The sequence below is a fragment of the Culex pipiens genome, chromosome 2 (assembly GCF_016801865.2).
Source record: "Culex pipiens pallens isolate TS chromosome 2, TS_CPP_V2, whole genome shotgun sequence".
Lineage (NCBI taxonomy): Eukaryota > Metazoa > Arthropoda > Insecta > Diptera > Culicidae > Culex > Culex pipiens.
The window spans coordinates 152,772,659-152,787,945 of NC_068938.1; the positions used below are offsets into that span (position 1 = coordinate 152,772,659).

The following is a 15,287-nucleotide window of genomic DNA, read 5'->3' on the forward strand; positions in this document are numbered from 1 at the left end:
CTCGGTATTGCTTTAATAGACCCAACAATGGCACCCATAATGAGGTGCAATTTATCGAAAGGGACCTTAAGAGAAGTGGTGTAGCTCAACTAAGCAGGAGAGGGGCTACTGCGGAATAATATTTTATGTTGTGCGATCAAAACAGGAATTGAACACAATTTATCACGGGTGAGATTGAAGTCTGGATTGAAGGGGTTGCGTAACTGTGATCGGTAGTACACCATCAGGAACTATCTGAATGATATAGATTGTTTGAAATTGTCATAAATATATGAATGTTTGACAATCACAACATTACATGTTTGGGAGACTTCAACGCATGTCAGCAACAAACCTGTTCATAATGTCAAACTTTTGTTGCAAATTTGTTTCAACATGTCTCAAGTTCAAACAATATGTTTACTAATGTTCTAAATCGTAACATTTCTTTAGACAATTTGTTAATAACATCGAAAAATTTGTGCAAGCTTACCCTTGCCAAATGTATGTTGCATCAATCGCTGCTATATCGTTACTGGCGAGCTGCTTCCAAGAACTGCCATGAACTAACCAGGTTGAATCGAGCAGCTCTAGCTTTACAACATGATTTCTATTTGTATAAACAGCGTTTGTTTCAGCTTAAATCTACGAAAGCTGTCTGTTTTGAATTTAACCCGGTAGACCTTGTAGCAAAAGTTAATTTATGAAGTGTTTAAGCTACCATTTCACGACTTTTGATTTCTTCTATCGAAAACCGCTTAGAATTTGAACAGCTACTTGAAGGAACCTGACGGACTGTCATGTAAATTTCCTCATCTGATAACCAAGTCTCGATCAGATAATCCACATCAAGTTTACAATTTATTTCGTAACCTCAATTAGCTGCAATTTCTGTATCACCGTATCGTGCCAGCAAACTTCGCGACTCCGCGAAAGCGTGGGGGTTTTGGGCAAGTCTCAGCCAAAGTAGAGTTGGGGCTGCCGTGGTGTGGGTACCGGACCGGCGGAATGTTCGTTGGCATGCAAATGATACACATGCAAGCTGAACTGCCCAAACATTAGAGCAGGTAATAAAGAAATGGCGTTTATGCGCTCCTTACAAATTACTCACGATCTCGCAGCGTGGCGCACGCCAATAAAATGTCAGGTGGGTTAGGATTTTTGGAGCTTACGCAAGCGAAGTTCTTTCTCTCTGCTGGATTGAAACGTGCTGATGTTGGTTAGTTTGAATTATAACGGTTTTTGAAAATCACGTTCACGAAAAATATATATTTATAAATGAAAATGCTTTGGAATTAATAAGTGTTTAGATTTTTGCAAATACATTACATATTTTTTATTTCAGTTTAGGAAACTAAAGGAAATTGAAGAGAAGTGTTGAGCCCTTCTATGCGTGAGAGAGGCTACCGCGGAAAAAAATATTTTATGTTGTGCAGGACAGGACACAGGAATTGAACACAATTTATCACGGGTGTACTGAGATTGGAGCTTGAATTGAAAGTGTTGCGTAACTTTGATCGGGAACTATCTGAATGATATAGATTGTTCAATATATAAGTTTTTATTAGTAAATAATCAATTCACAATTTTGTAATTCTTATAACCTAATAGAGTTTTGGAGTTCCTTTCAACTATGATTTGAACTATAATTCATTTTGATGTAATTGGATATTCTAACAATGGATTTGGCAAGAGAAGGAAAAATTTAAAAAAAAAACCTTCTAGATTTACTAAGGAAAAGGATAGAAATAGAAAAGCTTAAAACTAAATCACAGTATGTTTTGTCCATTGACGTCGAAAAACTTCGCTGCACAAGGCAGCTTATCCGTTGTAGATGTACTTCATCATCAGCTCACTGAGAGCTTGGAATTGTTCTGCCTTGTTCCGGCAGGCACGGAAGCGCGTGAGCATCTCTCCAGCAAGAGCGAAAAACTCGGGAAGCGTGAAGAGGTCATCTCCGGTGACGTCTGCTTGTCCCGGTGAAGTACCACTCCCAGAAGCGGCTACTCTAGCGTACGAACCTCCCCAACCGGAAGGGTACGCTGGGTTGGTCGATGGAACCGCTCCGCCGCCAGCTGCTGCAGCGTTCGAGCTCGATGTCTTTGGAGGTTGGCGGGACGCTGGCGCTTTCTTCTTCTTGTCCTGCTCCTCGAGGTACTTTTTCCGCGCGGCACAGCCACGGAAATTCGCCGTGTGGTTTCCACCACAGTTCGCACACTTGACGCGCGCTTTGTGCTGCTGGGCGTTTTCCCCCAGCTGGTCTTTCCGTGGAAGATTGCACCTTTCGGTGAAGTGGGTCTCACCGCACTTTACGCACCGGGGTGGAAGATTGCAATTTCTGGAACCGTGTCCGAATTTCTGACAGCGGTGGCATTGAGCTGCGTCGGCCGGATTCTTCGTATAGAATCGCCACGTCACAAAGAAGCCGTCCAGTGCTTTGATCCGCCGTAGGTCCTGGATTTTGACGGACCCGCGATCGAAGTACAGGAGGTACAAGGTGTACGTACCTGTCACCGTAGTCGATTTTGAGAGCACCTTTATCTCTCGAGGCTTTACCTTGACGCCCGTCAGGTGTTCTTCCAGGTCGGAGATCGGGCGGTCCGGATATCCCTGAAGGACGATCTTCACTGGGACCTTCTCTGCTGGATCAAATGTGAAGAATTTGAAGTTTCGCAACTTCAACTTCTTCACCACCAAGTCGAAATGCAGCTTCTTGTGGGTAATCACTTGCACAGAAGTTTTGCTGATTTTGAGACAATATTGGAGTCCCTCAAGCAACTCGTCAACATCGTCAGCCAACGTATCCAAAACAAAAATTGGAGGTGGACGTCGTTCCTTCGGAGAGTTACACTTTTTCTGCTTTCCTTGCTTGCGCGCAAGTTCATCATCATCATCGTCGTCGCCAGTACTGCTGTTGTCACTGGCGGTGTTGTTTTCTTCTCCACTCAGCATCTCAAATTCGTTGCTGGTGGGAACGTTGGAAGTGGTTGTTGTCGTAGTGCTGGTGGACTGCTGCTGCTGCTGCTGCTGGCCGGAAGTGCTTCCGGATGCCCGGGTCGATTGTCTCGTCCGTACTGGGGACTCACGTGGACGGTATGACACGTGTAAAAACGATGGATCGGTGACGTCACTGGGCACGCTCCCATGCGCGATGGCGGTCGATGCGGCGTTGGTGTGTTTACCTTTCTGCACTCTGCCGGTAGATGAACTTCGCGGGTTTTTCGAGGCCGCACTCGAACTGCCACGGCCACGGCCGGCCCTTGGCATGCTGGAGCAGCAAACTCGCGGGTAAACACGGTTAATTACGGCGAAAAAATCGAAAAGTTTGAGGAGCTCCGAACAGTTGACTGTTGCTGGCTGGTGTTGCCAGTCCCGAATGATATAGATTGTTCAAATTGGTAATATATGAATATCTGAAAATCATCGTTTCACATGTTCTGGGAGACTTCAACGCCTTACCGTCATCTGGGGTGAATCGGGACTTCTACACTATTTTTGTTAATCTGTGTCTATTCTATCCGAAACCATTAAAAAATATCCAAAAACTGTGCAGTGACATGGCTTAAACAGCTGTCCCAATTCGCCCATTGTGCCCCGATTCACCCCAGATGACGGTACTCAGGAAATCTTGCTTTAAACGAAATAAAATTAAACAATATAACTCTGAAATAAAGCTATTCAAAACATTATCACCATTAAAAACTAGAATTGAAAAATTCTTCTATTTAATGCTTTCTTGCAAAACCAAACTGATGGAAAATTTGTTTGCCTTGTTTTTAGATAATCAAATTTCAAATAAGAACAGCTTTTTCAGAAAAAGAAGATAGAGAATTCCTCAAAATTTGTGTATTTGATTAGATCTAATTTTTAATAAAATAACATTTTATTGGAATTGTTACTTTCAACTGCAATGAAATACCATATAAAAATAATAATATGTACTTCTAAGATCGTTGAAAAATTAAGTTTAATCTTTTAAAAACAAAAAAAAATCTTGGTTTTTTTACATTTTATCTTTGAAACAGGTTTGCATAGTTTATTTTTTTATTTTTGCCTGATAAATTGGCTTATTAATTCTAATACTATTTTTCCAAGCAATATTTTGGTATTCTTTAAAAGATTGACATACTTGCTTCATGATCCCTAAAAAATATCAGATTTTATTGAAATTCCGTAAAAACATATAACCCATGTTTGAGGAAACGCAGTACGTAAAACCATTTACAAATTAGTAAGTTTTTAGTTAGTTTTTAAATGTTTGCAGTTAACCATTCAAGCCATTAAAATGTTTCACATTGCTGCGAAATGCACAGTCTTGTTTTCTAATGTCATTTTTCAAGCTAATTATGATACTAAAAAACCTTAGTTTTGAATAGAAAAGAAAGAAATTCCTACACAAAATCTATATACATAAAAAATTTCGACGGTTTTGTTCGAACGCGAATCGATTCACAACGGAACGTCGGATCGAGGTGATCTTTGTTGCGTTGGGTTCGTATAAGCCCAAGGAAGGTTTATACGCTAATTAATTGACACTTTGGCCACTCTGGAACCGATTCCGGAACATCGGAAAATGGTATGGAGAAAGTAACGTAAAATCAAATTTTGATCACAGGAGGCTGAATAAGCAAAACAGCAACAAACGTCAACAAGCGAAAAAAAAAGGCAGAACGAAGTTTGTTGGGTAAGGCTTGTAATTAATAAATAAATTCAAACAAAAATGCATGATGTTAAAAAAAATAAATCGAAATTCAACTAGTACTTGTTTTTGCTAAGAAATAAAAAAATATATGTACAGCCATTCCACGTCAAACAGAAAGTCTCCAAATCAAAATATATCTCCGGAATGGTCCAAAAAAACTAGCTGAATATTTGAAAAGGTCCTATGAAAATTTCATTTGCCGATTTCAAGGTCTCGGGACCAAAGAGCCCATGTCTGAAAATATTTTCCACTGATTCCTTGTAATATTGACGTAGACTTACGTCTTTGTCGAAGGTACTGGGGTGCCATTCCAAAAAACCCGGGCCGAAGGCCCTGGAATATTGCGTCATCCGTCAATCGCTTATATCTTCCTTCCCTCAAATCGAATCGGCACGATTTTGGTTCCATTCGATTCGAAAATTATTCAGCAATTTGCTATTAAATTTTCAATGTTGGCAAAATAGTTTAACTATTGTAACAACTCAATGTTTTAAAATGTTTTCAAAATGCAGAGATTTTGCAAGCAAAATGAGCGCTTCCAACTCACGGACGGGAAGGTCAAGTACCTATTTTGAGGGGAAAATCACACAAGCAGCGCGACCGGTACCGGTCGCGAAAAAGGAGGGGAAGTAGCGGGCCGAAAACATATATAAGAAACTGCGCCAGATTTCAGACCATCATTCACGTCTCAGACGTCGGACCGGCAGCAGCAGCAGGAAAGCTCAGCCCAGAGCAGCAGCAGCAGGAGAGAGACCAGAGCAGCAGCAGCAGCAGGAGAGAGAGGGACCAGAACTGCAAAAGAAGCGCGCATCGCCTTCTCGTCGTCACCGTCAGCCAGTTGCCTCTCGATGGCCGGACCGTTTGGATCTTTCGTGGTAGGGGGTGAGGATTTCCCAACTCTTCGGAGTTGCCTCACTCCCCGTCCCTCGTCCCACCCGTGATGAGTCGGTGAAATGCCTTTCAGGAACTAGTGTTGTTCTTCGGGGGTGACGGATTGCACAGCTTTCTGAGGCTGCTCCCCCCCAACCCCTCTCTCTCCCCCGCATTATGCTACCAAACTTTCATTCGGTTCGTGAAAAAATCGTTTTTCGTTCTTCTCTCCTCCATTCGATGATTCCATTGTTTAAATAAGGCTTTCTAGTCAAAGATTTACCAACACATTCAATGTATGGTTACATGGCAGTTGCGGTCCGATTGAGTTGACTGGAGTGTGTAAGTTCTGTCTTGTTGGGGGGTCCATCTCCCATTTACGATCTTATTCCGTTAATGTATTTCAAGTATCTAGCTAATTCTTCAAAATTAATATATGGAAAACTCTATGTCCACATCTCAAAACTTTACGTAGTCTACGCCATTCCGGTTATGTCTGTGACATAACTACTTTGACTTTTTTACATAACATATCAAAAAATTGCGAATATCCATTAACACGGTTCGGAGATATGATTTTTTTAACATAAAAAAAATGGTTTTTCGACGCGCCGCGCGCATAAACGGGAAAATGACGAAAACGGGTAAAAATCAACTTTTTTCACTAAAACTGCGAAAACTTGAAAATTTCAGCGATGACCTATACATATTAGAGTGGGTACGTTTTTCAAAAAGTTCTCGGATCAAGTTTTAATATGGTTCCCCTTGTAGGACATGCCCATAGGGACTTTCCTGCCAAATATCAGCTCATTTGGCTGTAAACTGGCTGCGCGCATCAGGGTTAAAGTTTACATGGGAATTACTATGGGAAATTGGAACTTTTTGTTCAAACCCTCGTACAGGTCTGGGACAATCACGCGCCAACTTCTGGTATGGTCAGGCCTAAGTGGAATGGTCTGGAGAACACTTTTCCCGAAGAGAGCATATGGATTCGTTGTCCCTAGACCTGGCGCATCGGCAAACAATCCGTTGTCTCCGGAATCAACGGTTTTCCCTGAAAAAGCATCAAATTTTCCTTAGCATGCTATGAAAGCTTGATGAACACCGCGACGCCATACGTCAGGCAGCTTCAGTTTTAGTGAAAAAAAAGTTGATTTTTACCCGTTTTTGTCATTTCGTCGAATCAGTGGAAAATATTTTCAGACATGGGCTCTTTGGTCCCGAGACCTTGAAATCGGCAAATGAAATTTTCATAGGACCTTTTCAAATATATGGAGATATGATTTTTTGAAAAATGTGGTTTTTGCGAAAATCGACGAAAAACGCAATTTTATGGACCGCCCTATTTCGGATAGGACCACCCTAATCGCCAAACAAAAAAATCCAGATTTTTAAGCGAAGATGGCGTTACGAATGATGAACGCCCGAAATGTCAAAATCGTGCAGTGGTACCAACATTAGAAAAAAAGTTTGGCTGTCATGCCATGGCACACTTTTTTTGTAATGTTGGTACCACTGCGTGATTTTGACATTTCGGGCGTTCACCATTCCTAACGCCATCTACGCTTTAAAAATCTGGATACGGGTCTACTTATTTGGGCCAAAGAACTTCCACTCCAAATTTGAGCCAAATCGGAGCACTTTTGATTTGGAGACTTCCTGTTTGACGTGGAATGGCTGTATCCAGGTTTTTAAGCGAAGATGGCGTTCGAATGGTGAACGTCCGAAATGTTAAAATCACACAGTGGTACCAATATTCCGAAAAAAGTGTGCCATGGCATGACAGCCACATTTGTTTTCTAATATTGGTGCTACTGCGCGATTTTGACATTTCGGATGTTCACCATTCAAACGCCATCTTCGCTTAAAAACCTGGATAACTAGATTTTTGAATGTGAAAATTCGATTTAGAGACTCATCCTGGGACTGTCCATTTTTTCAATATTTCATGAACATGATCCACTAAGGGCGGTCGGAAAAACCTCTCACCGGGCTGGATTCGGCCTGCGATCCGTAAATAATTTATTGGGCCCGCCTGCTTTTAAAGGAAGGGAAAAAATATTTCCGAATGTTACATCATTTATGATGTAACACATGAAATATGATTTTACGTGTGATTCAGCCGATTCAACCGTTTACATCGAATCTCAAGTTTACTTCAACTGAGTTTACACGTCGGTTTACATGTGATTCATATTTTCAGTGTCGAGTAAATTCACACTTTTTTTCTGTGTAGGTCAAAGATAGCGTTGGCATCGGCAGGTTCACAGTAATTAGGGGAAATATACCCATTTTAATCACTCTAAATCGTTCGACCAATTCTCTTTAATGTTTAATGATTCATTTGTAATTAATGATCAAAGTGTTGATAGGCCGATAATAGAAATAGGCTGAAAATGGGTATAGTTCCCCTATCTTCAACCTTTTCATTAACTGCAATAGTTATTTACATCACGCTGAATTGGGTCCTAAAATGAAGCTTAGATTGCTGATATTATTGTTTACAGCGATAAAGCTTATTTTTCTGAGTAAAATGACCCTTTGTACGACCACAAAGAGTTTAAAATGGATTTTTAAATCAATTTTGAAAAATTAACCTCGCGGTCCTTCTGACAGAAAAGCTCCTACTTGACAGCTCGTTCCAAGGGACCATAGTTGATCCATCGAAAAAATGTTGTCCTGTCAAAAAAAAATTTTACATAAAAATGAAAAAAGTGATCAGAAATGGTTTTTAAACGTGTTTTTTACCGTTGTACATAAAAATTGACATAGGACTTTAGTACCCAATTAGCTTGAATAAAACGTGTATTCTTCAATTACGATCATGCTCCCATCGTCCCATCGACGAGTCCCTCGCCACCCAACAAGCGCGACGCCGACGCCACTGCGCGCACGCACACTCTCTAACGCGCACACAACTGTCATTCTCATTCATACATTCCCCACTTGTGTAAAAGTAAACAAACCTGTTCCGGGGCCTTCCTTCTCACACGCACGCATCATGCAGTCAGATTTTGTCAGATTTTGTTTCTAAAGTTTCGTCTTGCCAGGAAAAATCAATTTTTACGTGCTTGTCCGAGTGTTTCCACGTCGAAAAGTAGTTGAGTGGATTTGGTGCTTGGCAAGATGATGTCGAATAGCGTAGAATTTGAGGAGGAATTCCTCTTTCCTAGTAAGTGGCTTGAAAGTGTGTCTGAAAGGCCTTGAATTAATTAGGTGCGTTTGACACGTTCCAGCTCCGGAGCAGTTTTACAAGTCCAACTATGAGCAGATCCACATTTTGTACTCCACGGGGGATGAACTGCTGGAACCTCCGTCGCTGGAGATTCTGGACGGGCAGGAGATGGAGGAAATCATCGATTATGAACCGCAGGGCGAAGAGGAATTTCTCCTGGAGTCAGAACAGGACCAAGCCATTGCATCGATCGTTCCAGAACAAGCTTCGGCCGTGTGTTGTTCACTCTGCCTACGGCGTTGTCCACAAGCTGTGGCCATTCAGTTCGAAACGGCTGCCGAATGTCAGGAAAAGCTTAAGAATGTTCTCCACCTGAAGTTGGAACTGGCCACTGAAAACTGTGCCGTTTGTCGAACCTGCTGGAAGCTTGTGGAAACTATCGCCGATTTTAAAGAGTGCTGTATTAAGGCGGCCAAGGGCACCAAAAAGATTTCCAAGGGTTTGGTCTACCGGGAGGAAACTGACTCCTGGCTGACCGAGGGAACGGCCGACCTCATTGGCCGCATGCAACAGACCGTCAAGGGTCACATGGAAAGAGTCGACCGGGCGGTGAAGACTGTCCCCCGGAAGAAACCAACCAGGAACGTGATTATCATCCCGTTCCCGGATCCAGCTTTAACAGAGGAGGTCGCTATGGAATCAGTGGAAAACGAAGAATCAAATAATACCATCAAGGAGATTGTGGTGCGAGAGTGTGGAAAGTGTCAACGCCGTTTCGACACCGAAAGCGGTTTGCGGATTCATACGTCGCGCTGCAAGGGCCCGACGGATGCGGACGAAAGCTGGCACACCTGCTCGGTGTGTTCCGTTTCGTTCAAGGGGGTCGTTCAGCTCAACTATCACATGAATAAGCATAAAGGTAAGAGAGGATGGCGCTAGGACTGCTTAGTTCGGTTTGGTGATCCGTATGACATGCCACTTCACCGACATCCACTGCTTGAAACATTCTTCTGCGGCTTAGTCCGCTCCTCCCAGGAAAAAGTACACTATAGCGCGACTGCCTAATGATAAAACTTTGATCATTTGACCGATTCTTAGCGAAGCTACACCAAAATGTCACTTTTTTCAATTTTCAATGTGATTTTTTATATGAAAAATTTCATTTTAATTATGATCTAATAATTGCAATGTGCTTTAAATGCGTTTTCTTACCTGAAATGCCAAAAATATTGACCAAATAAGGTCTGCAAGTCATTAAATGGGAGAGGAGTTTTTTCATAAATCTGCTCCTTTCGTTGTCCCGTCACGAAAAGAAATGGCTGGCAAAAACTCAAATCTCAACCAAATCTTTCAGTTCAAGGAGCAAAAGATTCGTTTTTCAATTTGTGATAATGTGTAGAAGAGCAAAAGTTTTAAAAAATCAATCTGGCAAAACTGTGTCGATTTTTTTGGTGTGCCTTTTAAAATTCCAGTTTTACGATGTTGTCCCGTCACGCTACATTTTCATTTCAGGAGAAGCACAGGTTTAATATTGTTCATTATGCATGTCATTTCTATGTTGGAAAATCAATTATCTTTTCAAATATGTAATAACATTGGGGGGTTTCTTCTTTAATTGTGCCACTACAGCCAAAACGCTGAAAAAAACTTGGGAATTTTTTGAAAAGGAGCCGAAGAATCGGTCATTTACACATTTTTTTTTTTTATTTGATTTTTTGTTATTTAAAAGAAAAGAGAAAGGTCACATTCATTAAAGCGGCCAGGCCACGGGATAGAGTGTAATAAATAACCTTGGGTTTTTTTAAATTATTTTTACGAACCAAATTAGGGATCCAACCGTTCAAATGCCGCAAATCGTGCGAGAAGACCTTCTACAGTGCCATGACCCGAATCAACCACGAAAAGTCCTGCGGCTCGATTGGCCGCATCTGTCAGATCTGCGGCGCCGTGCTCAAATCCGAGGGAACCCTGAAAAATCACATGGCTTACATCCACGGACACGCCAGCCTCCCGTGTACCATTTGCAGCCAGCTGTTCAAGTCACAGTGAGTTGAAATTTTAGTTTTCTTTTTTAAGAATTTAAATTTTAGTCAAATTTTACCCATTAGGAAAGCCCTCCGCCGCCACGTGCTGGTCCACTCGGGCGAACGGAAGCACCCCTGCAATGTGTGCGGCAAGGCGTTCAAAACGAACTACGCGGCCCGGGTCCACATGCGGATCCACACCCAGGAAAAGCCCTTCCAGTGCGAGCAGTGTCCGGAGGCGTTCGCGGTCAAGTGTCTGCTCAAGGCGCACGTGACTCGCATCCACGAGGCCGTCAACTGCGATGACCTCTAGGGCCTAAACTTCAAAGGTAAAACCAAATGTTTATTTACAATCCGATCACTTTTTCCTGCGTGTGAGTGTGCAAAGTATTAAGTCAGCGAAATCATTTACGTCCAATACGGTTCAAGCGATTTTTGCTTGAAGGTGAGTTTATCACGTTTATCAGCTTAACAATTTTTAAGTGATATAAAAAAACAACACACATTCTGAAAGCACAGTATTAACTTGCTCATACAAATTCAAGCTATTCTACAAATTGATGGAAATCAAATTTTCCACTTGAATGTGAACATATTTATAATTTTATGTGTCATGGGTTAGTTCTAAGTTCAAAACCGTATCTTGTCAATGAAATAGCATTTGTGTCATATTTTTAAGTTTAGCTTATTGGCGAAATATTCGATAGATTACCTGAATACATATTCTTCTATCGCCCCAAAAGCATACACTATATTCATGCTCGTGGGGTGGATTGCTAAACCGAGCTTCTCGAAAAATTCTCAAATTGATACTAGATTTGTAGATTGATAGATTGAACACCTTGATAGTCCAGTTATTTAGATCGAACACCGTATAATCCAAAATAAGCCTATAACTATCAGATTAATTCAAAAAAAAATAACTCAACTCATCTGCGATACTTTAATTTTCTTATCAAACACATATTTTTATTATATTCTTGTGTCATATAACCTTATTTGGTTTTGGGTTGTTGTACTGATAAAATCACTTTTTGTACTAATTCAACATCAAACGCATATTTTTCTAGAAACTTTTAAACGATTAGATCATTCCTCTTATTTTAATACTCATTCCTTTTCTAATCCAATCTAATGTGGTGATTAAGAACAAAAAAAACAACTCTTCAAAAAGAAATCTAAAACATAATTCAATTTAGCGTGTAATGCAAACCGTAAATTGCGTAACCTTTAATGAGAGTGTTATTGAACTTCAAATTTGACACATCGATCTGACCGTACACGCGCATCCAAAATCAGTCAGATTCCGTTAACACCGAATCTACACGCTAGTCCAGGAAACACAATTCTGGGGTTATTTTAACTAATTTTGTTGTCGAAAGTGAATCAAGACACTTTGACGAGGAGTTCGTCATTTTTGAGTTAAATTATTATTTTTTCACTGGACCTAGAAATACATTGGTAAAATGTATCCAAAATTGGTAAAAAGAAGCTGAAAAAAAAATAATCCGTCAAAATTACACGCGCATTAAAGTTACGCATTTTAAATCAAATTGAATATTTTATTCTTGTACTAAAATTAAAACGGAATCACCACAAAATGCCATTTTTGAAACAAATTCAGCTTTTATACCTAGATTTAAGAAATGATTTGATTTTTTTAAACGAACAAACTCATTTTACATCGCATCGAATCCAAGCAGGGAAAAGAGAGAAAGAGAGGAAGAACCAGTCAACAAAGGGGAAACAACGCGGGGGCAAACGAATAGCTAGAATAGTTCAAACTGAAGTGTGCATTACTAGAGTTGTAAGGAAAGACTGGAAAGAATTAAAGAAATTGAAACGAGTTGTGAAGAAGAAAATTGAGGAATAGCATCGAGGAGGAGGCACAAGTCTGGATAGATCATTTCACTTCCATTTGAAAATATAAATACAATTTATATAATACTCTCGCACAGGTCTCTTGAAAGTGGCAACCTTAGAAGCATATTACAGGCAAACTCTTTAAACATTTAGAGCAACTGCAATCTTGTAACTCCAATAACAATCCGATGAATAACGTATGAATCTCAACTAATCAAGAAAACTTAACGAAACTACAAAACATATTACCCGCTCTGAATGCTGTTAGAAAAGAGACCTCGTGTCCCAAGAATATATACTCCCTCTCGTAGGCAAGATTTCACGTACTAATCTTCATATATTTTCGACTCTAAGCTTAACGCTGAAGTTTTCTAATAAAGGCAATGAACATCACCACGCTGGCTTCTGGTTCGCTCTGAAAGAAAATGCCCTGAAATTTAACGCATAATTAGCACTTAATTTCTTCACCCGGCTTCGGTTTCCCTAAAAGACAACGATTTCGTTCACACGTTCCTCTCAATTTGGTTGACTTTATTTGCTTAACTTGCTTTAATCATTATTCAAATATAAATTAGTTATTATCCGCTGCTGAAGACAGAGTATTTGCATTTACTTAAAAAACAATCATTGCATCTTGGCCGTCGTTACCGAGTCAAAGTGTATTCCGGTGTAAAATATGATCCACGTCACCAGGAAGCATGCAAACGACGTCATAAATCCCTCCTTAATGATCTCCCAGATTCCGCCGTAGGCTTCCTCGTCAACCGACTGATAGCTGGTCGAGTACAGGTACACGATGCCGCAGTTGATCAGCGCAAACAGGGCCAACGCGATAAAGCCCTTCAGCGGGACGATGCCCATCACGACGCCAATCAGGATGCCGATGATCTGCCGGGACCAGTAGATCACATCCAGGAAGTCGTCCTTCTCCGCCCATTCCGAGTTTGGCTTCAGTGCCCGGTCCCAGATTTCCTTGAAGCTGCTGCCGCTGGCGCTGCCAGATTTGGCCGATTTGGTCTTGTTTTGTACGGGTTTGGTGGCCATTTTTTCAGATTCTCTCCGGTTAGGCTAGAACAAAATTTAAAACAAGCATTAACACCGGATGATGGTGACAATATTTAATTTGTATGAAGAAAAATTAAACCGGCAACATGGAGTTAAACTTTCTGTCAAGTTTCTGTGAAATTGCCCTCGATATTCCCATAACTCTTCTACGACTCCGACACCGGCTTCTGAAGATTTAGCGACCCCATCGACGCCAACTCCGCAGTCCTGATTTTAAATTTCGATCAAACCCTAAATCTTAATTTGATTTTCATATTATTTCCCTCGCAAACATAAAAAAAATCAAAGTTAATCACAATAATTATTTATTTACTTTACACTGATGTGTCCTTATGAAAAATTAAGCTAGAATTCACCTCGCACTTCAAATTTCAGTGATTTTTTTTTAAAGACACGTATCCTGAAAGAATCCAACGTAAAATGTATGACAGACACGTGTCCCCTATGCAATCCCACTAAACATCAAAATCAAAACATTTAATTTATAATTAACTCTCAGCAAACGGGCGAAAATCTTACATTAAAATTAAATTAGAAGGCTAATCTTGTGACTTACACACTCGTAAAGGGAAGGGAGCTATAAAAATAGTCTGTCACGTACCGACACCAATACGGTATAACGTGAAGGTGTGCGCGAACGTGTAAGCGCACACTCTGACAGAAACAGTCAAGGGTATGGTGCCAAGGTTGTGGTGGGAAGGTGAGCGAATGTCAGAAGAAGGTTCGGATATTACGTTAAAAGTTATTTTAATGGTTATTTAAAACATTTTTTCCCTCCCTGCTTTTTAATTCTTTTTTGGGCACTTGAATCGTAGAGGAAAATTGTGTTTTTTAGATAATAATTTTAAAAGTATTAGAATTTTTTTCAAACATTGGTTTCGCTAGCAAACTCATATAAGAAGCTATCGTCGAACGTCAAAGTGTTGTGGTGGGAGAACTATGACCCGAGCCTCGAGCCAAAATTCCCACTGGGTGGCTACAAGCACGTTCAAAATTGCTCAATTTTCTACAAGACCGAACCTACTCAAAAAAGAGTCAGATTTATGTCAATTTGACTCAGAAAACAACTACAGCCATCCCTCATATTCGGAACAGTTTACAGATCGGCCAATGTTCAAAAAATCATAGAAAATCGACAATTGAACTTAATGATTCGCTTTTACCTTCATTTGAAAGCTTTTCTTGCGATCTTTCGAATGCTGTATCGAACAGCTGCAAATTTTAACTTTTATATCATGTTTTTGAAGAAAAACTTTTACCCTTGAAATCCACAAATTCGGAACACTTTTTTCTTACGGATGTAAACAAACTTTGATTCTCTCCAGGAGCATATAATTTTTACAAAATAATGACTTCACACACTGAAATCAATGAAACTCAAGCTTATGTTATGTTTTATGACTGGTCTGATATTTTTTTTGTGAAAATATCAGTTAAATTCAGGTGTTCCACAATTGTGGGAGGCACAATAACATCCCACAATTATGGAACAGGCAATTAGGAGGCAGTGTTTTGCTGCTCAGAATATAATAGTCTTGAAATGAAGTTTTTTGTTCAAAAAGTACTACTTTTACTAGTGAAATAGCAAGAGAATGTCCAAATGAAGGTG

The 15,287-nt window shown here is 40.4% G+C and overlaps 2 protein-coding genes across 3 annotated transcripts; one reads left to right on the forward strand and one right to left on the reverse strand.

The window, feature by feature from the left end:
* The first annotated feature begins 8,499 nt into the window (after positions 1–8,499).
* LOC120422155 (zinc finger protein 331-like) lies at positions 8,500–11,271 on the forward strand. The gene is made up of 4 exons (XM_039585527.2): positions 8,500–8,723; positions 8,788–9,645; positions 10,555–10,771; positions 10,835–11,271. Exons 1-4 carry the CDS (start codon positions 8,678–8,680, stop codon positions 11,061–11,063), a joined length of 1,350 nt encoding a protein of 449 aa, XP_039441461.2. The 5' UTR covers positions 8,500–8,677; the 3' UTR covers positions 11,064–11,271.
* A 1,839-nt stretch (positions 11,272–13,110) lies between these two features.
* Positions 13,111–14,332, reverse strand: LOC120422162 (respirasome Complex Assembly Factor 1). 2 transcript variants are annotated; one of them, XM_039585537.2, is made up of 2 exons: positions 14,235–14,332; positions 13,111–13,681 (listed from the first exon to the last, which is right to left on the reverse strand). In XM_039585537.2, exon 2 carries the CDS (start codon positions 13,655–13,657, stop codon positions 13,238–13,240), a length of 420 nt encoding a protein of 139 aa, XP_039441471.1. In that variant the 5' UTR covers positions 13,658–13,681; positions 14,235–14,332; the 3' UTR covers positions 13,111–13,237. The 2 variants fall into 2 exon arrangements, with proteins under 2 accessions (XP_039441471.1, XP_039441470.1); XM_039585536.2 differs by having other exon boundaries at positions 14,198–14,255.
* Between the last annotated feature and the right edge of the window lie 955 nt (positions 14,333–15,287).

What these genes read in the sequence shown, in the direction of transcription:
- LOC120422155 (XM_039585527.2), top strand. Translation starts at nt 8,678, where the DNA reads ATGATGTCGAATAGCGTAGAATTTGAGGAGGAATTCCTCTTTCCTA. An exon ending in TCACATGAATAAGCATAAAG is followed by an intron (nt 9,646 to 10,554) that starts GTAAGAGAGGAT and finishes GAACCAAATTAG; the next exon opens with GGATCCAACCGTTCAAATGC. An exon ending in AGCCAGCTGTTCAAGTCACA is followed by an intron (nt 10,772 to 10,834) that starts GTGAGTTGAAAT and finishes TTTACCCATTAG; the next exon opens with GAAAGCCCTCCGCCGCCACG.
- LOC120422162 (XM_039585537.2), bottom strand. Translation starts at nt 13,657, where the DNA reads ATGGCCACCAAACCCGTACAAAACAAGACCAAATCGGCCAAATCTGGC.